This window comes from Chrysemys picta, chromosome 1 (assembly GCF_011386835.1).
Source record: "Chrysemys picta bellii isolate R12L10 chromosome 1, ASM1138683v2, whole genome shotgun sequence".
NCBI classification, from domain to species: domain Eukaryota; kingdom Metazoa; phylum Chordata; order Testudines; family Emydidae; genus Chrysemys; species Chrysemys picta.
In genome coordinates this window covers 124711527-124738276 of record NC_088791.1, presented here as the reverse complement: position 1 = coordinate 124738276, position 26750 = coordinate 124711527, and the positions used below count along the sequence as shown (strand labels likewise).

The 26750-nt window shown below is 44.3% G+C and overlaps 1 protein-coding gene across 2 annotated transcripts in view; it reads left to right on the top strand.

The window, feature by feature from the left end:
- The first annotated feature begins 215 nt into the window (after positions 1-215).
- Positions 216-26750, top strand: part of EFCAB6 (EF-hand calcium binding domain 6) — a 160473-nt gene continuing 133938 nt past the window's right edge. The window contains exons 1-5 of one of the 2 annotated variants that reach the window (XM_065569748.1): positions 216-299; positions 2352-2445; positions 12899-13045; positions 20507-20727; positions 22236-22324. In XM_065569748.1, coding sequence (XP_065425820.1) covers positions 12904-13045; positions 20507-20727; positions 22236-22324 — 452 coding nt within the window. In that variant the 5' untranslated portion in view covers positions 216-299; positions 2352-2445; positions 12899-12903. The remainder of the gene's footprint in view (positions 300-2351; positions 2446-12898; positions 13046-20506; positions 20728-22235; positions 22325-26750) is intronic. The other variant, XM_065569759.1, reaches the window with a different exon arrangement.

The following is a 26750-nucleotide window of genomic DNA, read 5'->3' as shown; positions in this document are numbered from 1 at the left end:
CCCCCAAGCTCCCGTCCATATGCGCACTCGAGGGCCGGGGAGCCCCGCCCCACGCGCCGCGACCCCGCCCCAGGTGTGCAACCCCCGCCCCCGGCTGCCTCGCGTGCGCCGCGTCTCCGGAGTCCCCATCACCGTCTCCCAAGCGGGCATCCAATAGGCGCCTGGCTTACGGTTGCCATGTAGCCCCGGCCTCCCGGCCAATCAGAAGCGAAACCCGTTGCTACAGCAACAGCGTCTTAGAAACAGGTGAGAGCAGGAGAGAAGTTCGGGGGGAGCGGAACGTGCCCCAGGCCGAGCAGGTAACGCACGCCTGGGAGAGCGGCGCCTGTGCAAAGGGGCGGGGGGAGAGACCCCAAGAGCTGCTGGAGGTGGGTGGGTGATGACGGGGCCGGGGGAGGTTCAGGAGCCACAGCCCTGAACTGTCCCCGGGACGCTCCAAAAGCGGTTCCCGGGAAGTGGGGCCGGTCTGTGGTGAGACTGGAGCATGGACACAAGGCAGGAGGGGACTCTGGGCTGCCAGTGCAGTGTGAAAACCTGCTCTCTGTCTTCATTTGCTCCCAGTAGCAGTTACTGATATTAAACTGCTGTCTCACCTAATCTGCTCCTGGAACAGGGGTAGCAAACGGTAACCAGTAGCAGTTACTGATACATAAAGTTGTTCTGATTTGCTGACCTGTCCTAATTTCTGCAATGGCATGCGGAAAAACACTAAGGGCTGGATTGAGAGGCAAAATAACACTTGCAAAAGGCAATCACCGTTAGTGGATAGAATGAAAACAAAGTGGTGAGACCAGGCCAGAAATTCAGTCAGACTGGAAGTCAGACGATCCAAGAGAATAAACTTCTGCTCTAAAAACAAGAAGAAAATGTTAGAATTAAAAATTCCAAATTAGAAATCACAGTAAAAAATAAAGCAACACAGATGTCATTGCTAAAACTACTAGCAAGTACTTACTTATACATATTTTCAATGAATATTTGTTGAAATATAAATTAAATAGCACACTGACATGCATCTGCACAATAACAAAGGTACGTAATGAAGTGCTAAGATCCAAGCAACAGATAAGGCAAATTTGTGATCTGCTATGAGACTTTATGCAGTCAGATACAATGATAAGGGATTCTTTGTTTCAGAGGAGGTATATATAAAATATTTCACTGAATCAAGTCTCTGCAGCACCTCAGTAAGTTACATCAGACAGAGAGGAGTTGCGGTGTCTAGGCATTGGGATGCCTGTGCCTTTAAGACAGGGGTGGGGAACCTACGGCCATGGGCTGGATCCAGCCAGCTGCTTAATTTCATCCGGCCCGCGGAAAGTCTCCGTGCCACAGGCTGGAAGCCCCAAGCTTCGGCGCCCCGCCATGGGGCTGGACTCCACTGCGAGCATTGGCTTGCCAGGTTGCCAGAAGTCCGGTTGGCTCCACGCAGCTCCCGGCAGCTCCTGGCATGTCCCTGTGGCTCCTAGGAACAGGGGCGATCAAAGAAGCTCTGTGCGCTGCCCCCGCCCCCCAGTGCTGGCTCCACAGATCCCATTGGCCGGGCACCACGGTCAATGGGCCCTGTGGGGGTGGCACCTGTGGGCGCGGGCAGCACACACCGTGCAGAGCCTTGGGCCCCTCCGCCTAGGGGCTGGACATGGCGGCTGCTTCTGGGAGCCTGCCTTAGCCCCACTGTGCCGCCGACTGGGAGCCACCTGAGGTAAGCGCCGCCTGGCAGGAGCCTGCACCTCGAACCTCCTGTCCCAGGTCGGAACCCCTTCCCACACCTTTACTCCCTCCCAGACCCTGCACCAAGCAAGGAGTGCTGGATTGGGGATGTTTTTGGAAAGGAAAGCAGCTTTTAGTAGATTAAAATGGATTGTGCTTATATAATTATATCCGTGATTTTTTTACACTTTTGTTCTTTAATTATAACAAGAAAAGAGACATTTGGCATGGACTTCAGGGCTCTTATTCAGGTGCCTAATGCTCTAATTCTGCAAACACTTTAAGTATATGAGCAGGCCCATTGATTTCTGGGATGAACTAAAGTTAGCATGCACTTAGCTGTTTGTACTCTTGGAGCCTAAACATGAATATGAAATTAAAAGGCAGCAAATTTTAAAATTATAAAAATAAATCCTTTCTATGCACAACATATAATTGCCTTTGCAATTCATTTTCACTAGATATCATTAAGGCCCAGTGCCAGATCCTGAGTTGTGCTGAGTTTAAACTCAATACAGATTACTCCTGGGGGAATTCTTCTCCAAAGTGCACAGGCAGAATTTATGTCCCCCACAGATTTTTCCCCCCTCAGGAAATAGGTTCTGTGAATAGATGTTGAAATTATACCTTTCGCCCACCAGGAGCTGCTGTGGCAGCAGAAGAGAAGGCAGCCAGCTCACTGATAGGGAGGGGACCGTGGTTGCCTTCCTCACAACATCTTGCCTGCAGGGCCAGGTGAGGAGGTATGGGATATGTGGAGGGGCGGGGATGGACAGTGCAAGGTACACAGGGCTGCTGGGGGGTTTGAGAAGGGCAAGTGTGTGTGTGGGGGGGCAGAGTGGGCTGTGGGCACAGGAGCTAGTGGGATGACAGCACTGAGCTAGGGGTTGAATGGGAGTGGGAGTGCTTTGCCACATAGGGACAGGGGGCAGAGGGTGCAGGGACACATGGGGACAGGGTAGAGGGGTGGCTGAGTGGGGGTGCAGGACACATGGGGATAAGGGGGAGGGAGAGTGCAGGGACACATGGGGACAGGGGCAGATATGCCTGACTGAATGGGAGAGGCTAGGGATCAGCCAAGTTCTCCATGGGGAAGGCTCCCTAGCAACCCGCCCCAACCTGTTTTATACTTCTCCCATCCACACCCAACAGCCCTCCAGGTTTACACCCAGCAATTCCTTCCCTTTCCCTTAGCTCCTCTGACTACTCAAAGCCTTTGCACTGTTTCTGAGGGGTGCGGAAAATACATTTCTGTATTGTGTTTAAATGAATTATTACTCAACCTTCTGTATTAATATGCCTACTAAGGAATCTGTCTGTCAAAAAAACATTTCCTGAATCTTTTTTTGTTGTCTATATTGTAACAAACATACTTGCTGACAGGTATTTTGAAATAAATTACTAAAGTAAGTGAAACTGGCATGATCTAGATTTTGTTATTTTGACAAATAAAATATGCACATTTTTGCAGAATTTTAAAATATTGTGTGCTGAATTTTTTGGTGCAGAATGTTTCAATTTTTTGGTGCAGATTTCCCCCCAGGAGTAACAGTTGAGCAAAGCAGGAACGAAAAGTAGCTTTTAGCTGTCTGCTCCCCCACCACTGGGGCTGGAGGATCTGGCTCCAAAAGTTTAGCTGCACTGAAAAAAAATGTATATGGCTAATGAGAGCATCCACAGTTGGATTGGATAGGACTGAACATTATTTTTTTTACAAATGGATATAAACCCTCATACTTCAGGGAATAAAGCATCTTCTAGTTGCCCTAGATAAGGAAGAAACTTTTCCAATGTTTAAGTTATACCAAAACTGTCCATTCTGTCCCTGGGAAGATTTGTTGTATTACTTTAGCTGGAATATGTGGGCCCAAAGAGTAAAAGGTGTTAACATATTCCAATTACTGTTCAATATTAAACAGTTCTAAACAAGATTTGGAGTTTGGTATACAGAGACTTTAGTCTGCTTAGTATCATGGCAAACATACTTTTAAAAATTCTTTTAACCCTTTATTAAAGATAAAGGAAAAAACAGTTGAACTGTTAAGTAAGGCTTTCATTTTAACATTATCCCCTGTTCCCTTTTTCTTTAGATCGAGAGGGTTTTTAGAAGGAAAAAAATCCCTTGTCTGACAGTCTCTGAGATGATAACTAGTATCCTTTTGGGGAAAAGAGTAGAAGCTAGTTGAGATGGGTGGAGCTGTTGTTGTTTGTTAAAGTCCGACCCCGTTTACTAGAAGACAATACAAAACAAACATATACAAAGGTGAAGAAAAGAACAGCAAAGACAGAAAAAAATGTAGCTTCTGTTTCTGGTGTTGACTCTCACTTGGAACCTCACAGCTGGAGAAACACAGGCACAGCACATGGTCTTATCAGCCACTCCGAGACCTAACAATAGGGTTACCATATTTCAGCAAGCAAAAAAAGAGGATGGGAGGAGCTCTGCCCCCGTCCTGTCCTAGCCCTGCCCCTGCCCCTCCCACTTCCCACCCCAGAACCTCCAACCCTCCCCCCGCTCCTTGTCCCCTGACTGTCCCCTCCTGGGACCCCTGCCCCTAACTGCCCCCCAGGACTCCACCCCCCTACCTAAGCCTCCCTGTTCCTTGTCCCCCAACTGCCCCCTCCTGAGACCCTCCCCCCATCCTAACTGGCCCCCTAGGACCCTACCCCCTACCTGGCCCCTGACTGCCCCAACCCTTATCCACCCCCCCACCCCCACCCCCAGACAGACCCCTGGGATTCCCACGCCCCATCCAACCACTCCCCACCCCCTGACAACTCCCCCCAGAACTCCCGACCCATCTAAACCCCTCTGCTCCCTGTCCCCTGACTGCTCTGATCCCTCTCCCCACCCCTGCCCCCTGACAGCCCCCCCCCCGAACTCCCAACCCCCCCCGCTCCTTGTCCCCTGACTGCCCCCTTCTGGGACCCCTGCTCCTAACTGCCCTCCAGAACCCCACCCCCTACCTAAGCCTCCCTGTTCCTTGTCCCCTAACTGCCTCCTCCTGAGACCCCTCCCACCCTAACAGGCCCCCAGGACCCTACCCCCTACCTGTACCCTGACTGCCCAAAACCTTATCCACACTACCTTCAAAAAGCCCCCCCATAACTCCCGACCCCCCCGTCTCTTGACTGCCCCCTCCAGCACCTCCCTGCCCCTTCTCCGACCCCTTGGCCCCCTTACCCTGCCGCTCAGAACAGCGTGCCAGGGAGGAGGAGCTCCAGACTGCCAGAGGTGATCTGCGAATGCAGGGAGAGGAAGCGGAGGAGGGGATCTCTCTGGCTGTCGGACCCCCATGTAAGTGTCACCATCCGGCCGGCTGCCCTGTTAGCCGCGCACGCTCTGCATGGGGGGGGGGGAAGTCTGGACATTTACAAATTCCCCCCGGACGCTATTTTTAGCTCAAAAAGCCGGACATGTCCGGGGGAATCTGGATGAATGGTAACCCTACCTAACAAACTTGTGCCACCATCAGGCTGTCTAGGGCTATGCTTTTTGCTGCCTCTTCCTGGTCACAGGCTTACAGCAGTGCTGCAAAATGTATAGTCTTGGCTGGCTAAGCCAAACTCTTATCAGACGGAAGGAAAGAGGAGAGAAATAGGAAAGAGAAGAAATAAGGTGGGGAAGGGAAAGGAAACATAGCGGGTGAGGGGAACACATTAAGTCTCACATCCCAGGCGATACCTGGGATTCATCTGGAGCCAGTGGAGATGGCAGTGTTATCTGGGTCCCTCTTTCTAACCCAGTCTGGTCAGGATATCTTTTAGGATTAGGATAGAGAAGATCTGGGGTCCTAGGAGACAGTGGGGGTGGCAGCCATGATGGTGAAGCTTGCTCCTTTCCCTTTTCTAAACTTTCAGTCAACCAGCATCGTGGTAACCTCAATCTGTTCGTCTATCAAATTTCCTTTCAAAGTCTCTTTTTGAGGACCCTAAAGGGAGTGATGGACAGTATAGCCCATCCGCTCATTATTTTGTCCATCAGTTAAGTCTAATTACAAGATTAACTGATTTCTGATCCCACTCTGTTCTTTGTCTTTGTTTGTTTTTTGGTGCAGCAGCCTCATCACGTGAGGCTATGATTGCCGCTTTCTTGATTAATTTTAGCCAAGTGTTTTTTAAAAATATCCTTTCACTCAGTCTAGCATCCTGAAAGAAACACAGCCAGGCTTTTTTTTTTTTGCACTCTTCCATTTTTCTGACATTCTCACCAGTCCCTTTAGGGAAAAATCTTTGATTCCAAGCCAACTCCGCTGTTCGTAAAGAAACTTTCTTTCCATAGAATATTGTCCACAATGGCATAGAACATGATCAACAGCTTCTTTGGTTTGGCACACATTACACAGCCCATCTTTATGTCTTTTTAATAAGTTTAACTTATCATTTATGGTATAATGAACTGTTAACACACTCTATAAATGACTACTTCAATTTTTCTAGCATGACTGTGGAGTATAGTATTATCTTTGATTTTTGAGCATACTTTATAAGACCTTGGTTCTTTTATTTCCTTGGTCCATAGTTCTTGCCATTCCTTCGCAAGCTCCGTTGTGACCACACTTTAAAATTCTTATCAAGTTAATGGTATTTTTTCAAGCTTGTTTTGCTGCTTTATCATCCATTTCATTTCCAGGTACTCCAGTATGTGCCAGAATTCATGCTATTGTTACGCAGATACCTGTTTGCATTATTTCTGTAGTTAGGAACATTATTTCACTGATTATGCTTTCCAAAGTCCCTGTTCTAATTATCCTAATGCCAGACAAGGAAGCAGATAAAATTACAACTGCAGCCAGACGTACATCTCAAATCCAGGTTAGTGCCAATATTATCCCCATTAGTTCAGCCATCAGAACAGTCACGTAATTCAATAGCCTTTTAGATTTCTGAATTCCTAGGAATATACAATGCTGTTCCCATCTACCTGTGCTGTCATGTTTTGACCCATCTGTATAGACTGACAAAGCTGTCCCCATTTTTCTAAATAAATTCAGAAATGTCTTTGGTCATAATTCGGGCTGTTGATTAATTGCAGGTAACTCACGCAATTAACTCAAAAAATTAATCGCAATTAAAAAAATTAATCGTGATTAATTGCAGTTTTAATAGTACTGTTAAACAATAGAATACCAATTGAAATGTATTAAATATTTTGGATGTTTTTCTACATTTTCATATGTATTGTATTCTGTGTTGTAATTGAAATCAAATTGTATATTATTTTTATGACAAATATTTGCACTGTAAAAATGATAAACAAAAATAGTATTTTTCAATTCACCTCATACAAGTACGGTAGTGCAATCTCTGTCGTGAAAGTGCAACTTACAAATGTAGATTTTTGTTTGTGATAGAACTGCACTCAAAAAACAATATAAAACTTCAGCGCCTACAAGTCCACTCAGTCCTACTTCTTGTTCAGCCAATTGCTAAGACAAACAAGTTTGTTTACATTTACAGGAGATAATGCTCTAAGTATGAATAGGAATCTTTAGAGCATCTGGCACTTAAATATCTTGCGATGCTGGCTACAACAGTGCCAGTCTGTTCTCACTTTCAGGTGACATTGTAAACAAGAAGCAGGCTGCATTATCTCCTGCAAATATAAACAAACTTGTTTGTTTGAGCGATTGGCTGAACAAGAAGTAGGACTGAGTGGACTTGCATGTTCTAAAATTTCATATTGTTTTGTTTTTGAATGCAGGTTTTTTTGTACAGAATTCTACATGTGTAAGTTCAACTTTCATGATAAAGAGATTGCACTACAGTACTTGTATTAGGTGAATTGAAAAATACAATTTCTTTGTTTTTTTACAGTGCAAATATTTGTAATAAAAAATAAATATAAAGTGAGCACTGTACATTTTGTATTCTGTTTGTAATTGAAATCAATATATTTGAAAATGTAGAAAACATCCAAAATATTTAAATAAATGGTACTGTATTCTATTATTATTTAACAGTGCGATTAATCACGATTCATTTTTTTAATCACTTGACAGCACTAGTCATAATTTATTTTTTTTCCTTCCCTCAGTTTTTTCACACAGTTCCAAATCTGCAAATGGGGGAATCACTGCCAAGCTGTAGTTTGCTTTCCCATGACTAAAAATGTTTAGTTCTCTCAATTTTTCTTTTTAATATATCTCCTTTACTCATTTTTTGACCCTGATAATATGAGAAAGTCTGTGACAATCCATATAATTTTGTCTACTAAACTCCCGGAAATCCTTATAAATCTGTTGTGAACTTCTGTTTTCATGATTCCCTTTTACCTTTGCCCAAAATGTTAGCTCTAATAGTTTCATCCTTCGATTTATAGGTGCTTCTCCAGTGGCTATTTGCAGAGCACACACTGTTGTTGTTATCATTGTACCACATGCCAGTCACTGAGCTTGGGCCTGCATTTGAGGCTGATTCCAAAGCTTGGTATCTGTAATCTAAAACTGTATCAATGCTCTATACATTGTCATCGATACCTTCTATCTGCACCCCATTTGTTTCCAACTACACTTTTAAGTACATTCATCCTACGTTTCCACTTTTGTATACTACCTATGTGACCTTCCCAAGTGAATTTTATTATCGCACACTACTTCTAGGAACAAACTTTTGAACTATCTAAATTTTTTCACCATAAAGAAATAAGTCCAGTCATCCCTAATTTTCTTTCTTGTGAAACCCATTCCCATAGGGTATGTCTACACTGTAGTTAAACACCCGCAGCTGGCCCATGTCGGCTGACTTGGGCTTGTGGAGCTCGGGCTGCGGGGCTGTGAAAGTGCAGTGTACATGTTTGGACTTGGACTGGAGCCTAGGCTCTGAGATCTTCCCCTCCTTGCAGGATCCCAGAGTTTGGGCTCCAGCCCAAGTCCAGATGTCTACACTGCAATTTTATAGCCATATAACCTGAGCCCTGCGAGCCTGAGTCAGCTGACATGGGTCACCTGTGGGTGTTTAATTGCAGAGTAGAAATACCCTTAGTTTTTGCAAGAGAGAATTTAAATCCCCACTCATTTCCCCACTTGGAAATTCTCTACAGTGCCTCATTTGTCTTTTCCATGACTACTTTAAGACTTTTGTGCTTAGTCCATATAGCACAATCATCTGTGAAAAGGGAAATACCTATTCCCATCTGTACACTTTCCGGGAGGTCATTTATCATAATGGAAAACAAAGTAGAGGGAATAAAACTTCTTTGTGGAGTTCCATTTGTAAGCTTGTACGTATTTGATAAATTTGTTCCCACTTTGACCTGTAGTCCCTTAAAAAATCCCTTATCCACTAAAAAGTCTCCTGTTTATTGCAATTTTGGCTAGTTTGTATAGGAGGCCTTCCCTTCATAGCATATCATATGCTCTTTCACTTTCCCCGAAGACTGTTATCATGAAGATTTTAGTCCTTATGCTTTTTTGTACCTCCATTTCTAGTCTCACTCTATGGTCAACTGTGCACTTTTCTTTTCTGAAACCACTTTGTACCTCAGTTATAATATCATTTTTCTCCAAGTATTCCACTACCTTGCTTGGTTTCCTAATTGGTATCACCAATGCTTGTTTCCATTCTATTTGTAGCAGTCCTTTCTCCCATATACCGTTATATAACCTCACTAGAATCTTTGGACTCCCTCTGATAAGTGTCGAAACATTTCATTACTTATATTATCTTTGCCTGGAGCTGTATTTTTCATTTTTCTAATGACTGCAATACGCTCCTGCACACTACATTTTTTGGTTAGCACATCATCAGTATATTCTCTCCAGCCATTTAATAGTTCATAGTTTTCCTCAATAAATCTCCTTTTTTCTCATGAAACTCATTGTTTTGATTTGTATCATTACTGACCTTTTGGAATTCTTTTGCTAAAATGTCTGCCTTCCTTTCCTAAGCTTGGGACCTCAATTTAACAATAAGACCAGGTATACATTTACTTTTACTTCAAATTCCATTCATTCTTTGAATTTACTTATCTATTTTTGAAAGCTTTAAATCTTTGTTCAATTTCCCACAGAAATGTCTCCAACTTTCTTTTTTTTCCTTTTTGACAATCCTTTGTGCCACTGCCTTACAATTTATTTATAATTTGTTAAGTCTTTACTATTCATTGTGTGTTTTTGCTTGCTTGTAAGCCTTATTTGTTTCCTTAATTGCTAATTTGCAAACTTCATTCCACCAGGGAACTGGATTTCTAAGTCAGGGGCAATTTGATGTTTTGTAGATGGCCAGATCAGCGTCTGTTGTAATTCCTTTTATTACGTTGTTGTAGAACTCTCCTAGGTTGTCACTTGTACAGTTACTACATAAATATTCATCACATTCAATCTTGAAAAGGCCCCAGTCAGCTTTTTGAAAATTCCATCTAGGAACTCTTTCTGTGTTTTCGACATTTCCTCGGCCTTGGTATTCAATAAGCATAGGGAAGTGATCACTTCCCATTCTGTCGTCTTTATGAATTTCCAGTTGCATTTATTGGCTATATTATTTGTTGCAATTAACAAATCCAAAACAGAAAAGGATCCATTCACTGAATTAAATCTAGTAGGTGCTCCTGTATTCAATATTACCAGGTTATGCAAACCACTAAATTGTTCTGCGCATTTAACATTTAGGTCAGTTTTCTTACTTCTCTATAGCTCATTATGACTAATAAACTCTGTAAATTATGATTGGGTTTTTGACATTATTAACTAGTTTTTCTAATTCTAAAAAAACTAATTTTACATGGATTATAAACATTATAAATCTGTATATAAGAATTTTTGTTCCGCATGGGAATCTCAATAGCATTATATTCAAAATTTAGTTTCTGCACATTCATTTCTATGTAACTGAGTCCCTCATTTGTAAATATACAGAACCCCCCCTTCAGTGGTAGCCTCTCGATCCCTCTAGAGATCAGATCCTTGTAAATTGACTCAAATTTACTTATTAGCCATGTTTCTTGCATACATACATATCAGGCTTTTTTCCCATTTCAATTATGGCTTTCTTAAATTCCTGTCCCTGCATTATTAAACTATGCACATTCCAGCTAAGAATAGTTACGACCGTGTTATTTAAACTGTATTATTCCTTCATGTAAAATCACATGAATGCAGTCTATAAAGAGGTTCAAGGTATCAAGAGGTTGTCTATTTTTAGATATTTTTCTGCTGTTTTAGCTATGATTTTAATCCTTTTATTTCCCCCCCCGCATCTGCATGCTGCTGTCAATTATTTCTGTAATGAGCACAAAACTTCTCTTTATCTACAAGTAATACATCACCTCCCATTCTTCTCATATTCTCCTCCCTGGCCAGAGATATGTTCTGCTGCCCCCGTACATCTTGAATATTTTTCTATTTTCTGCAGTGGGTACCTTCTGATAGCCTCCATATATGATGTTTTTTGAATTATTTTAATATTTTGTATTTCTGTAGCTCGTTCTGCTGCTGCATGTCATTTATATGTTGCACTATGCTTTCCCCCCACAATTGCTGCATTTAGATTCTGTTCCTTCTACACAGTTCTCATGTGAGTGATTTCCTCCACATTTACTGCATCTCATTGTTCCCTTACAAATGACTGCCACGTGTCCAAACCTTTGACAATTATAGCACTCACAGGAGGGTGGCAGAACAGGGAATATATGGTTTAACCCAGAAAGAATTGATACCCTATTTGGATCTTATCCAGAAGTGTCCCACTTTTAAGTGATATGCCTACCACCATGGATGGCTAGTTTTCTCCCTCTCTTCTATAAGTAGCTGTTTAACAAACAATAGTTTATCTTAATCTATATTCTTCTTACTGTCATCCACAGAGAATCTTATTGGTACTCCATACATAGCCCCTCTGGCTTCTATCAGGAATAGAGGCAGCTCACAAGTAACTTCCGTTTTCCCTAAGGCTATAGTTTTAAGAAGTTTTTCAGCTTGCTCTTCAGGTGTTCATTCTATCAATAGATCTGCACCATCACTTTACTTTAGCGATTCCACCATTTTCAGAGGGTTAATATTTCCTATTTTCACATCTTCTGGCACTGATTCGACAGTTATGAAGTTGACTTAGCTGGGAACAGGATTGTGCCAATAGTTACTACTTCTTTGTCTGAACCTAGATAGCAGCACATAGTTATTTCTGCCACTGTTGTTTGAACAGTCCATTTGCTAGCAAATTGATTGATATATATCTTTGGTAACAAGGCAAAAGGGCAGAGCAGTGTTGCTGAGTACACAAATTTCCCTCTGTCTTGGGCAGACTATAGATAGCTGTCATACTCTTTTTATCATCACATCCCACAAGCCAGAGGTATGTCTTGATGGTGCCTGAGACAGAAATATGAGTGGGTTAGGGTTGCCAGCCATCCAGGATTGTCCTGGAGTCTCCATGAATTAAAGATTATGTCATGTGATGAAATCTCCAGGAATTTGTCCAACCAAAGTTGGCAATCCTCAAGTGGGTTCACATTTGTTTTCTCCAAGTACTTTAATTGCCTGCTAGTATTTGTGGCAAAATAGATCTTGCAGTTTAGGGGTGTGTTTATTGAGCTCCATGACCTCCTGGGAACTAGACCCTACTTATCTACAGTTTAAAGGAGTGGAGATTTCATGGCAGCTGCTGAAAGTGTCTCAGACATTTGGTTGCTCAGGTGGTGACGTTAGGCCTTGGAGCAAATGCAGAGGAAAGATATTTTCCACCTGAAGGGTGAAGAAAGAAGCAATGTTTTGCTTGGGGCTAATTTTTCTTTTATTGATGGCTATAGAGGCAGGATACCAGCCAAAAATTGCTTCTGTACAGTCTGGACAATTAGTGGGGATGGTCTAGAAAAGAGCTAAAAAGAAACAAGCAAATGTTTTTATTTTTAAAGTCTTTTAATAAACATAACCTTCAAGATAGCTTAATGCCATTTAAAAAATTCAGATAGCTAATTATTTATTATTTAAGGCATGATTTAGTCTATTTATATCTTCTGCTTTGAAACACAGATTTGAAAGTGCCTTCATAGGACGTACTTTAACAGTTTAAAAGAGTCCCACATCTGTGTGGTCAGATTTGGTTCTCTGTCAGCCAGAATCTTCAACAGCAACTTGGGCCTCTTTTAATTAAGTCAACGTTTATGCTTCTCGATACTGCCACCAGTCAGATTGCTTCCTTTTGTGTCATAGGTTCTAAAGTAGTGTCATAATTGTGTTTTTAAATTCCCAAGGGACCATGGCCAGAGTGGTGAGTGCAGAAGACTTCAGTGGATTACGCCCCTACTCTCATGGAATCATATTTACTGCAAGACCACAGTCTACACCAGGCAGAGCACCATCATGCAGAAGCAGGCAAAGCTCAATTAAATCAGCTTCATGTACGTACAGATTGTCGACTTTTAGGTTTTATAAGCAGCAGGATTTTAAACTGAAATCCCCATATTGTCCACAAGACAAATGCAGCCTGAATCTGGCATTGCCTTCTCGGCCACCTTCACTTAGGCCTAGACTGTGGCGTTTGACACAGTCTGGCGGTAAGCAATCGATCTTCTGGGTTCGATTTATTGCGTCTTGTCTAGAAGCGATAAGTCGATCCTGGATTGATCCCGGAAGTGCTCGCCGTCGACACCGGTACTCCTGCTCTGCGAGAGGAGTACGCGGAGTCGACGGGGGAGCCTGCCTGCCGCGTCTGGACCCGCGGTAAGTTCGAACTAAGGTACTTCGACTTCAGCTACGTTATTCACGTAGCTGAAGTTGCGTATCTTAGTTCAAAGTGGGGGGTTAGTGTGGACCAGGCCCAGATGCACAGTGCCTCAGAGGGTTGTCTGATGCACAGTATCTCCAGTGTTCCCCCCTCACACTCTTAGGGGAGTAATTTGCTACAGCCTTTTACAGGGTGCATCATACTCCACCTGCCCATTCCCTACACTCACACAGCCACACACACGGGATGCATCTATCCAGCTGTACTGGCTGATGCATAGGAGGGATGGAACCATGGCCCTTTCTTGTCCTATCCCCTCCCTACCCACTTACTTGTAGGGAGGGAAAGGGGTATCAGGAGCATAGGTCCTGCTTTCTTCCCCATCCCAGCTCCCAGAGCTGCAGTCCATGCAGGTTTATTGAGTTGCACAGGCACTTGGGGGACAGGGTCTTTCTCCCCACTACTCTGGGCAACCATCTAGCCCTTGATCTTAAAGCTGCTGGGTATGTACTATTGACAGTGTCAGAGATTTGATGTACATCCTGTTATCCCAAAGGAACTCACTTGAAATTATCATATGCTTACCCCGAAAGAGCATATACATATTTTATCCTACTAAGATTTATGAGTCACTTTAATGAAATAAAAATTGTTAATATAGTTGTGAATATCTCATTTGCAAGAATTAAACATTGAGAGTTACTGGTGTTTAAGGCTTTCTGATTCACAGTTCATGCCTTTTTTTCTTCTTCCTTGCCATGAAGTTTTAGTTTAAGGGGTAAATTCACTCCTGGCATAAATTGACACAGCTCCATTGATTTCAGTGGCGTCACAATGCTCAACTTCCCTTTGTCAGAACTGATTACTGTTAATGATATGTGCAAAAACCCCCTTAATCCCTCTCCTGGGGAACTAATTAGATTTACAGTGACCAGAGTGCTGATTCAGCTGCTGGTTCTCAGCACTCTGTCACACCTTTCCCCCTTTTCTGGTGGAAAAATTTCTCCTTCCATGGGTTCTCCATTCTTTTAGTGGAGGTGCTACTCTCCTGGAGTCCTCCTCCTGATGTTCGGGTGAGGGGGATTCCAATAACTGCTCAACCCCTGTCAATAAGTTCGGGTTCTCCTTATTCCACAAGGCTAATTCTGTGTTTTCTTCTTTCTCCGCCTCTTTCTTTAGGAGGCTTCCCTTTTCTTTACTGTCCCCCTGGCTTGTGTTCCTTTGTCTAGTGTTTTCCAACCCCTCTAAGTCTAGCTTCTCCTTTTGCTTCCCCGAATGTTTTATTCCTTCTCCTCCCTAGTGGGAGGAGCTGCAGTCCATGGCTCCTATGATGGGGTGGACAGCGTGTCCACTACCCCAGCCCGTTTCCATTTAAGCTTTCCCTGCACTTCCAGGGGTGCATCAGCCATAAGGCAAAGTGTCTTATCCCCATGGATGCATTCAAGCCACAGCCTTGATCCCGGGACCATCCAGTGGGCTTCACTAATTCCTGTTTTACCAGTGAACAGTCTGAGGCAGTGTCCACTGGACCCGTTTGACACCTTCTCCCCACCTTTACAGAAACCATAGATAATTTCTTTTTCCTTCCATGTCCAAGAGTCCCTGTCCAACTGCAGAACTCTGAAAACCCACATTCTATATAAGGGCAGCCTCTTTTTATGTGTCCTTGGTGTCCACACTGACAACAGACAATACCCCGAGTCCCAGCTGGAGTCCTCCTAGGTTCTTCCCTCTTCTCTGTGACCTTTCCAGATTGGGTTTCTCCAACCCTCCTCCCCAGATCTGGTCCCTTAAACTGCCAACCCTCTTTCCTAGGAACGTCCATCTCCACAAACTCTTCTGTGAGCTTGACCACAGAATCGAGGATGACCAGCAGATGCTGCCTGACCCATAACCAGAAGTTCTCAGGGATGCTCGGCAGGAACTGTTTTAGAATTACTGCATCCATGATCTCACTTGCAATCTGAGTGTCTGGCCTCAACCAGCTGGTAGCCCAGTCTGTCAGTTTTTGGGCAAATGCCCGGGCTTGTAACCTCCCCCCAGTCCATCTAGTGACCCAAAACTTTTGCAGTGACCTTTTCTGTGGATAAATCCACCTGATCTAGAATGACTGCCTTAATCATATCATAGTCCCATGCTTGCTCATTACTTAGGGCAGGTCTACACTTAAAACCCTTCATCGACACAGCTGCACTGATGCAGCTGGGCCACTGTAGTGTTTAAGTGAAAATGCTCCTACCCCCATGGGAGAGCTTCTCCCATCAGCATAGTTAATCCACCTCCCCAAGAGGCAGGGGCTATGTTGACAGGAGAAGCTCTCCCACCGACATAGAGCTGTCTACGTGGGGGGTTAGGCTGGTATAACTATGTTGCTCAGGGGAGTGGATTTTTCACACCCCTGAGTGAAGTAGTTATACTGATACAGGTCTGTAGTGTAGACCTGGCTTTACAGCCGTATAGGTTGCCTGAGCTTGACCAAGAATGCGTTAGGATCATTTGCAGGGCCCATCTTACAGACGCCTATCACCTGTGTCTGGTTGCTGTTCCCCACTGAAGGATCACATTAGCTGCTGCTGCTGCTGCATATGGGCTTGCTCTCGAATAAAATTCTGTAGGTTTTTCTGTTGCTCAGCCTGCCAGACAAGCAACCATTCACTGTTTCTCCAGGTGTTGGAGGGTCTTCTCTATAGGGTCTTCTGTATCTCCTTCTGCTGTTCTAGGAGCCATTGCAATGTCTCTTCCATTGCCCAGACTGCTGAACCTTTGCACTGGCTCCCCCATCAGGTTCTCTGTCAGTACAGATAAGGCAGCTCCTGGACAAGTCCCCACTTGTGACAGGGCACAGCCCTCAGTTCTTGTCTCCTCATATAAATGGCTCTGACATCTCTGGTCTATAACCACTTCTGTGTACTTTATTTGTGTTTTATTAACCACCATCCTCTGACAGTCCAGTGCAACAATTCTTATTGGTTGGTTGGCTTTTCTCTCTCTCTCACTCTCATCTTCTCCCTTGCACGGCTTTCCTGTGCTTCTTTTCTACACTTGCAGTTAATGGGCAAATTCGCTCCTTAGCTCTTCCCCAGTCCAGGCTGATCTAGTAATTAGCCGTCCCTTCCCTCAGTCAGGCCCTCGTCAGGGGAACTAATTGGATTTATAGTGACCAGAGTGCTAGTTCAGCTGCTGGTTCTTAGCACTCTGTCACAGAGGAGATGTGTGGAGGAGAAACTGTAGTAAAGTGTAAATAATATAAAGGGCCATATTCTGCCATTGAAGGCAACTGAAATATTGTGTGCAAACTGATGGCAGGACTTTCCTCAAAAGTACGGAAAAATGTAAATGCACAACTAACTTCAATCTTTAGATTAGGGTGCTCAGCTCCTATTGTCTTCAAAGGAAGTATTATATTTGTATCAATGGCTGAATTTGGCCCTATAAATGCAGGAGAAATATCAGGCCAAATCCTGTGGTCCTTATTCAGTTCTTACTCAGTCAAAGCTCTAATTGAAGTCAAGGGGAATTTGCTTGAGCAGGGATTACACTATTTGTCACCATGCTGTCCAGTTCTCCAGCCCTCCTTTCCCATGGGTGTTTTTACAGCAAGCAGGCTGTTGCGTGTTAAAATGCTTATCTGCAAAGGAGTCAGCACACAAACAATTGGTGCTGACACATCATTGGCAGATAACTTTACTAATGAGTTTAATAACTGAATAAAGCATCTAAATGATACAAAGCAAAGACATTCAAGGTCTTTTTATCCCTGCTGTAATCTGAAGGTAGAGTGCTAGTGGGGATGGGATGGATAAATATATTGTGAGTTACTTTACATATGTTTTACTTTGTAACTTTAACTGCTCTTTTAGAGTATCTTCCAAGTTAACCAGTGTCTTGGCCAGGGCCAGCTCTGGCTTTTTTGCCGCCCCAAGCAAAAAAAAAAAACAAAAAAACGGGGCGGCCAGAATGGCAAAGCAAAAAAACAAACAAACTGCGGCGCGGTCGGAGCGGCAAAGCAGGAAAAAAAAAAAAAACCTGCGGGGCGGCCAGAGCCAGGGTGCAAGGGGACTCCCTGCGCTGCAAGTATCAGGGGGTAGCCGTGTTAGTCTGTATCTGCAAAAACAACAAGGAGTCTGGTGGCACCTTAAAGACTAACAGATTTATTTGGGCATAAGCTTTCGTGGGTAAAAACCTCACTTCTTCAGATGCATAGAGTGAAAGTTACAGATGCAGGCATTATATACTGACACATGGAGAGCAGGGAGTTACTTCGCAAGTGGAGAACCAGGGTTGACAGGGCCAATTCAATCAGGGTGGATGTAGTCGACTCCCAATAATAGATGAGGAGGTGTCAATTCCAGGAGAGGAAAAGCTGCTTCTGTAATGAGCCAGCCACTCCCAGTCCCTATTCAAGCCCAGATTAATGGTGTTAAATTTTCAAACGAATTTTAGTTCTGCTGTTTCTCTTTGAAGTCTGTTTCTGAAGTTTTTTTGTTCAATGATAGTGACTTTTAAATCTTAATAGAATGACCAGGGAGATTGAAGTGTTCACTTACTGGCTTGTGTATGTTACCATTCCTGATGTCTGATTTGTGTCCATTTATTCTTTTGCGGACGGACTGTCCGGTTTGGCCAATGTACATGGCAGAGCGGCATTGCTGGCACATGATGGTATATATAACATTAGTGGATGTGCAGGTGAATGAACCCTTGATGGTGTGGCTGATGTGGTTGGGTCCTCAGATGGTGTCGCCAGAGTAGATATGGGGACAGAGTAGGCAATGAGGTTTGCTACAGGGATTGGTTCCTGGGTTGGTGTTTCTGTGGTGTGGTATGTAGTTGCTGGTGAGTATTTGCTTCAGGTTGGGGGGTTGTCTGTAAGCGAGGACTGGCCTGCCTCCCAAGGTCTGTGAGAGTGAGGGATCATTTTCCAGGATAGGTTGTAGATCGTGGATAATGCGCTGGAGAGGTTTTAGATGGGGGCTGTATGTGATGGCCAGTGGTGTTCTGTTATTGTCCTTGTTGGGCCTGTCCTGTAGTAGGTGATTTCTGGGTACCCGTCTTACTCTGTCAATCTGTTTCCTCACTTCCCCAGGTGGGTATTGTAGTTTTACGAATGCTTGATAAAGATCTTGTAGGTGTTTGTCTCTGTCTGAGGGGTTGGAGCAAATTTGGTTGTATCTTAGGGCTTGGCTTTAGACAATGGATCGTGTGATGTGTCTTGGATGGAAGCTGGAGGCATGTAGGTGGTATAGGGTGGTGTTTATGTGACCGTCACTTATTTGCACTGTAGTGTCCAAGAAGTGTCTCTCTTGTGTGGACTGGTCCAGGCTGAGGTTGATGGTGGGGTGGAAATTGTTGAAGTCCAGGTGGAATTCTTCAAGGGCCTCCTTTCCGTGGGTCCATATGATGAAGATGTCATCAATGTAGCGCAAGTAGAGGAGGGGCACTAGGGGACGAGAGCTGAGGAAACATTGTTCTAAGTCAGCCATAAAAATGTTGGCATACTGTGGGGCCATGCGGGTACCCATAGCAGTGCCACTGACTTGAAGGTATAAGTTGTCCCCAAATCTGAAGTGGTTGTAGGTGAGGACAAAGTCACAAAGCTCAGCCACCAGGCGTGCTGTGGCCTCATCAGGGAAACTGTTCCTGACAGCTTGTAGTCCATCCTCATGTGGAATATTGGTGTAAAGTGCTTCTATATCCATAGTGGCCAGGATGGTGTTTTCAGGAAGAACACCAATGCATTGGAGTTTCCTCAGGAAGTTGGTGGTGTCTCGAAGATAGCTGGGAATGCTGGTAGCGTAGGGTCTGAGGAGAGAGTCCAAATAGCCAGATAATCCTGCTGTAAGAGTGCCAAAGCCTGAGATGATGGGGCATCCAGGGTTTCTGAGTTTATGGATCTTGGGTAGCAGATAGAATACCCCTGGTCGGGGTTCTGTGTGTGTGTCCATGTAGATTTGTTCCCGTACTGTAGCTGGGAATTTCTTGAGCAGATGGTGTAGTTTCTTTTGGTATTCCTCAGTGGGATCAGAGGATAGTGGCCTGTAGAATGTGGTCTTGGAGAGTTGCCTGGCAGCCTCCTGTTCATAATCTGACCTGTTCTTTATGACTATAGCACCTCCTTTGTCAGCCCCTTTGATGATAATGTCAGAGTTGTTTCTGAGGCTGTGGATGGCATTGCGTTCTGTACGGCTGAGGTTATGGGACAAGTGATGTTGTTTGTCCACAATTTCAGCCTGTGCACGTCTGCGGAAGCACTCTATGTAGAAGTCCAGTCTGTCATTTCGACCGTCAGGAGGACTCCACGCAGAGTTCTTCTTCTTGTAGTGTTGGTAGGAGGGTTCCTGTGGGTCAGTGCACTGTTCAGTGGTGCGTTGAAAATATTCCTTGAGTCGGAGACGACGAAAGTAGGCTTCCAGATCACCGCAGAACTGTATCGTGTTCGTGGGGATGGTGGGACAGAAAGAGAGTCCCTGAGATAGGACAGACTCTGCTGCTGGGCTAAGTGTGTGGACTGCAGACGTGCCCCAGCTAGCGGGGCGGAGGGAGAGGGAGCAGGGGGAGAGATAGTAAGGGGCGGCCAGGGCTTCAGCGGGGCGCTCGCCATGCGGCCCCGACTGCTGCACTGCCTGCTGGGAGGGCTCCACGCCGCTCCGGTTGGCGGGGAGGGAAGGACGCAGGCTTCCCTGCTGGGCTTGCTACAGACCTGGCACCGCTGGGGCAGATGGAGCGCACAGCCCGCTCCCAGCAGGGCACTCCCCTCCTCCACGCTGCCGCCCTCTACAGGGCGGCCGGATTGGCAAACAAAACAAACAAACAAAAAGCGGCCGTGCCACCCTAGGATTGGGCGGAATGCCGCCCCATAGAATCTGCCGCCCCAAGCACGAGCTTGCTCGGCTGGTGCCTGGAGCCAGCCCTGGTCTTGGCTATAATGTTATAAAGAAAGAGTTGGGAATTTTTTAAATAATACTTAGCACTTTTTTATTGCTTTTGATCTTCAAAGTGCCGCACCAATGTTAATTAATTTACAGTGATATCTCTGAAGATGGATTGATTTATGTTGAATTCTCAGCAAAAAAAAAACCACATTTGATTTTGCCAGGTTTAAGAGTGTATGGTAACTGTCTGATATGTTTTACAGCTACATCTGTGCGTTCTGTCCCAGATTCCACACTGTCCTCCTCAGAAATTGAGCAGATTTTACTTAAAAAGACAGCTGAAAAAGAAGGTGAACTTAAAAAAGCATTTCAGACAATTGACATTGATCACACCCTAACAGTCACAAAAGGCGAATTCAGAAGAGTGATTGAAACCTTTCTTTTTCCTCTGACACAAGCACAGTTTGATTCTGTGCTGGCACAGGTACGCTATGTTATAAATGTGTATAATCACTTGGGGGCTGTTCTTATCCACGTCAATGGCAGAATTTCCTCTCGATTTCAGTGGGAGCAGGAGCAGGTCTGGTTTTATCAAAATGATGATAGATGGGGCCAAATCCTTCTTGCCTTATGTGAGTAGTTCTAGTGAAGACAATAGAATTACTTATGCGAGTAAAATGAACTAGATTTGGCCATTAATATTTCTTTTAAAGGATTCCGTCTACATTATTTCTCCCACTGTCTGAAGAAGTTACAATTCATTAGTAGCTTTTGTGATAATTAATCAAATTATGCAGTCTTATTCCTGGAGAAAGATCAGATTGAAAACCCTTTGAGTCATGGTAGAACACGTTCTTATTTATATTTTAAGGAGCTTAGCACACTTTTGAGCACTGTAAAATAATGAATAATTGGGAGGAAGGATAGTTGTCTGTTCACCACCTTTAAGCCATAGCTAGGGTGGAATATATTCTTTAAAGACCATTAGTTGTATACACTGGTTGAGATTTTCAAAACCCACCAGGGGATAGCTATACAACGCCCGTTAACTTCAAATGGAATTGTGTGGCTAACTCCTCTAGGCGACTTTGAAAATCTTTTCTTTGTCCAGGGAGTCTGCTTTCTGGTATTAGCTCTGTAAAGTTCTCATTTTTTCAGTTTAGTGATTTAACTGTGATACAACAACATTTAGAACCGTACAGTGAACTGCAAAGAGTGATACCACACACCTCCAAGCCATTGTTTCTAGTTGCTTTCAACATACTTATCCTTCTCCCCAACGATTTATAATGCTAATGAGTAATAGAAGATGGATTTTTGGCCCTGTGGAGTTCCAGTCCTGACCCCTGTGGCCATGACTTTCTGTCCTAAGGTTTCACAGATTTTAGGTTTTATATCCTTTCCAACATGCTTGTTGTTTGATTTTCACTTATATTGAATTTTACAAGGTGTTATCTTCACATTTTAAAAATATTGGTCTCTGAAAATTCAGCACTGATTTCAGTTAAAATGTAAGTAATTAGGGTCCTTGATTATACCAAATAAGCAATATGTGGATCCACAAGCAATATGTGGATCAATATGTGGAAGTACCTTACATATGCATGTGGTACACAGGGAAAGATTGTCTCACCGGTTGGATTAGATGGGATATATTTTCACACATAGACACAGAAGATCATAGAGTTAGTGTGAGGAAAAGACCTACATGATCCTCAAGTCCTTGTCCCTTATAAGTGTAGGATATAGCCTCTTGCTGGAGGATTTATCAGATATACATTGATACTATATTTGAGCATTGACAAAAGGTGAGAAGAAATGACATGCAGTACATGCAACAAACGAGAGGCTATCAGAGGAGATTATTTTTGCATTTTAATAAAGTAGTTAACTAATAATGGAAGTGAATGATTTTTTTTTAGTCCCATGAGATTTCATGACAGGATTTATCTAGAAATCCATTTATTTAACACTCTTTTTATTGAAACATAGATTCCGATGACTAGCAAAGTTACTGTACCATATCTTGACTTCCTGGCAAAGTTCACTAGGGTTGCCAAAAGTGCCAACATGCAAAGAAGGTAAGAGCTTCTTATTATGTAATCCTATTGTTCCCAAACTGTGATCATGGATCACTTGCTAGCGGTCTGCAGAGAGTAGGCTGGTTAAATGGTTCTAGCTCTCTTTGTTTCCAGCTGTTACATCGTGTTACAAACAGCTCCAGGAACATTAAGTACTTTTCCAATATTGCTTTTCAATATAAACAATTGGTGTAGTTGCCATAGGGATCTTATGTGATCACTGAAGGGAGGGGAGGTAGTCTGTCAGGCCATTGATCTTGTAATGTAAACATATAGAGCTTCAAGCCTAATTGGTATATTCTGTTAACTAGTAGTAAGTGTAACTGAGTATATGAGAAGTTAGATGTGAGCTGAGGTTAACATTTTTTAGGGATACTCAAAACATATAACTCAACTTGCAGGATGCAGTGTGTGACAAAGACACAATCTGAGGGACTCACAAACATTATTCTGGCAGGAAAGTTAAAATGCTGTGGGATTCATTCCTTCAATATAAATAACATGCTTCTTTGAGAGATATCCCTGTGAGTACTCCACTCCAGGTGAAGGTGCATCCCTGCGCCTTTGTTCGGAGAGTTTTGCAGCAGTGCCCGTATGGGTTGCGAATGTGCAGTGCCTGTCTCATGTGCCATTGGCACCTCAATAGCGCGTGCATGACCCAGACTCCTCAGTTCCTTCTCTACTGTCCCCGGCCTGAGATGGAGCTCAGCAGTCCCGTTGAAAACCTTAGGTTTTCAATTAGACAGATTATATAAATTAGTAAATTAGGTTTTAGTTTTAGGTTAGTTTAGTCAGATAAGTTTCAGTTGTTAGACTTACAGCCCCTGTAAAAAAAGAAATTATTTTACATCCCATAGTGCAGTTAGAAAATGCCTGGTTCACTGGGTTTTAAAAGATGCACAACGTGCAGAGAGGCGATGCCTATCTCAGATGGACACTCTCAATGTGTCCATTGCCTGGGGAATCCCACATTCCCCAGAAATGTGCCCATTGTAATAAACTGAAGGCTAGGGCACTAAAGACAGGGACCTGAGGCTTAAACTCCTCCTCATGGAAAAGTCCCTCAGACCAGCCTCCAACCCTGGGCAGGAACCCTCTTCTCGGTAGAGGTCACCTGTCTTCTCAACGCCAAGATTCTCTAGGGACAAATAAACGGCAAAAAAGCAGCCAGCTTCCTCGCCTCACAGAGAGCATCATCACCTCAAAATGGTCACCAACCTAATCAGCTTCATCGGTGCCAACTGCTCTGTAGCTCAGCACCTATGATGCTCCAGGCACCTCCGGTGCTGTCCGTGCAGTGGCCGCCGCCAGTACCCACCGCTCCAGTGCCGAGACTAATGACTTTAAGCTGCTTGTCTCCACCATGGCACCGTCAATAGTGCCAAAGGAGACGGTACTGACAACCACTCCTATTCCTGTGCCGCAGATGAATGCGCATAGCGTGACGGTGCTGACACAAGTTACTCGGGCACCTACTCATCTCACTGTGCCACCAGTGCAATCGACACCTTGCCCCTCAGCACCGATGCTCTCGGTACAGTGCCTTTTCATGCATCAGAAAGATTTGTTGGTCTCACCAATTCCAGAATCTCCTCTATTGGGCACTGATGTCTCACCGGCAGCATCAGTACCGCATTGTCAGCTGTCTCCGATACCATCACAGTTTTCTAGTGATGAAGATGATGAGATTGAAGGGGCATTCTCCCCACACCATTCTTCCCCGATTAAGACACTTACTGCTGCCGGACCATTAAGATCATGGTCCTCATATTCTCACGATGTACCACCTTAGTATGGCCCCCCATGAATGGGACCACTCAGGCCCTTCCCAGGTCATTGGCCATACTGGAGTCCCTGGAAGTCTTATAGAAGACACCATAGCAGCCGCCCCAGTCCACGTAGGGACGACAACAGATCTCCACCTCCACCTTCACAGTCTGAAGCGTTGGAAACATGAGAGGAGCCCATGGTGCAATAGGTAGAGGGCACTGCTCCTGACACCTCGCCAACCAATAACAACTCATCTTCCTCACCAGACGAGGCTATTTTGCCTCCGCCACCAGCCACAGCAGATGATTTTACCCACTTTCAGGACTTATTGAAAAGAATGGCTAATGAGCTTAAGATCGCTCTGGAGGAAGTGCCAGAAAGTCAGCATGAGTTAGCTGATATCTTATAGACATCGGCCTCCTCCAAGATAGCATTACTAATCAACGGGGCTATCATGGAACCTTCCAAGATGGTGTGGTAAATTCCAGCCACAATACCCCCAACCTGCGAAAGGACAGACCGAAAATATTACGCTCCCTCGAAGGGATCCGAATTTCTTTTCACACACTCAGCACCCAATTCACTGGTTGTGAAAGCGGCCAACCAAAGGAGTAAACAACAACATTTTTGGTGCACTCCCTCCAATAAGGAGAGTAAGAGACTGGACCTATTTGGCCGCAAAGTATACTCTTCGTCTACGCTACAATTCAGAGTGGCAAATTATGCGGCATTACTTGCCAAATATGACCACAGGAATTATGGTAAATTTATGGAATTTATTAATGAAATTCATGAGGAAAAGTGACAACAATTCAAAGCTCTGGTCCCTGAAGGGCAGATGATCTCATGCTCGGCTCTACAGTCCTCATTGGATGCTGCTGACATGGCCGCCAGGTCCACTGCAATGGCCGTAGTCATGCACTGAGCCTCCTGGTTCAATTCTTCGTCACTGTTGAAGATCTCCCTTTTGATGGGGAAAAACTGGTTGCTGTATACTTCATGGATTCATGGGCCACCCTTCAGTCCCTTGGCATCCATACCCCTGCCACAAGAAGGAGACAATATACGTATCAACCGTAAGAGTGCCCTAGATACCCATCATATACATAGCAACATCAAAGGCCATACAAGGAACAACAGCAGCAATGATAGAGACAGAGACCACAATGATGATGCCCTCCACCACTAGCAGTGTCCCAACTGCCTTCCTCAGATAAGCAAATTTGAAGTCTGGGTCGAGGGTCAAGAAGATCTTTCACCCATTCCAGCACTTCCACCAACCATCCAGCTGTTTGGAGACCATTTGCTCCCCGTCTATGCCAATTGGGCAGGTAGCACCACAGACAAATGGGCCCTAGATGTCATCTGATTGGGCTATACCATTCCTTTCCTGTCTATACCCCTTACCCACCCCACTCCTCTTCCCTCTTCAGTGACCTCTCTCATGATAACTTGCTTCGCCAAGAGGTAGAACATCTCCTCCAATTAGGGGCAGTGGAAACTGTCTCTGCTCAACACAGATGGAAGGGGTTTTACTCCCACTATTTTTTAACACAAAAGAAAAGTGGGAGATAGTGACCAGTCCTTGATCTCAGCTGATTGAACAAGTTTGTGAAAAAGCAAAGATTCAGGATGATTACCTTAACAACAGCACTGAAGCAGGGGGCCTGGTTTTCAGCCCTCGACTTATTTTCATGTCACTATACACCCTTCCCACAGATGTTTTCTGAAATTTACTTTGGGCACAGATCACGACCAGTACAAGGTTCTACCTTTTGGCCTGTCAACAGCGCCTCACATTTTCTCAAAGATTCTCGTGGTAGTGACAGTGCACCTGAGAAAACAAGGAATAATAATTTTTCCTTACTTGGATGACTGTCTCCTGAAGTCACACACCCACTCGGACGCCATTCAATCCACTCAAATGACCATGCACTGTTTCCGAAGTCTTGGCCTACAAATAAACATAAACAAATCTACAATAGAACCAACTCAATGACTGGAGTTCATCGGTGCTCACCTCGATTCGAGGATGGCACTTCCACAAGACAGATTCCACACTATAAAGACATTCATATCCACAGTTCGGAACAGTCCACAGATCACTGCCCACAAATGGCTACAATTACTGGGCCACATGGTGGCATGCACGTTTGTAGTCAAACACGCATGCTTGTACATGCGCTGCCTACAAGACTGGCTAGCAACCGTTTACAGACCAAACAAACACAGGTTAAACATACGATTAACTATGCCCCCAAGGTCAAGGACTCACTAACCTGTTGGACTCAACTACACAGTCTGTTCTCGGGTATCCCGTTCACACAAGATCCTCCATTGCTTATGATCACAACGGATGCATCCCTTATTGGATGGGGAGCTCATAAGAAACTCAAACATCAGAGTAATGACCGACAACATCCCCTGTAGGTTTTACATAAACAGACAATGGGGAGCCTGATCGCATTCACTATGTACCAATGCTATGAGACTCTGGAATTGGTGCATCCAGTACAATATCCATATCTCAGCCTCCTACCTACCCGGATGCCAGAACACCATGGCAGACGAGCTCAGTAGATGTTTTCTCCTCTATCACGAATGGGAGTTAAACAATGCCATCCTGGAAGACGTATTCTGAACTTGTGGGGTTACC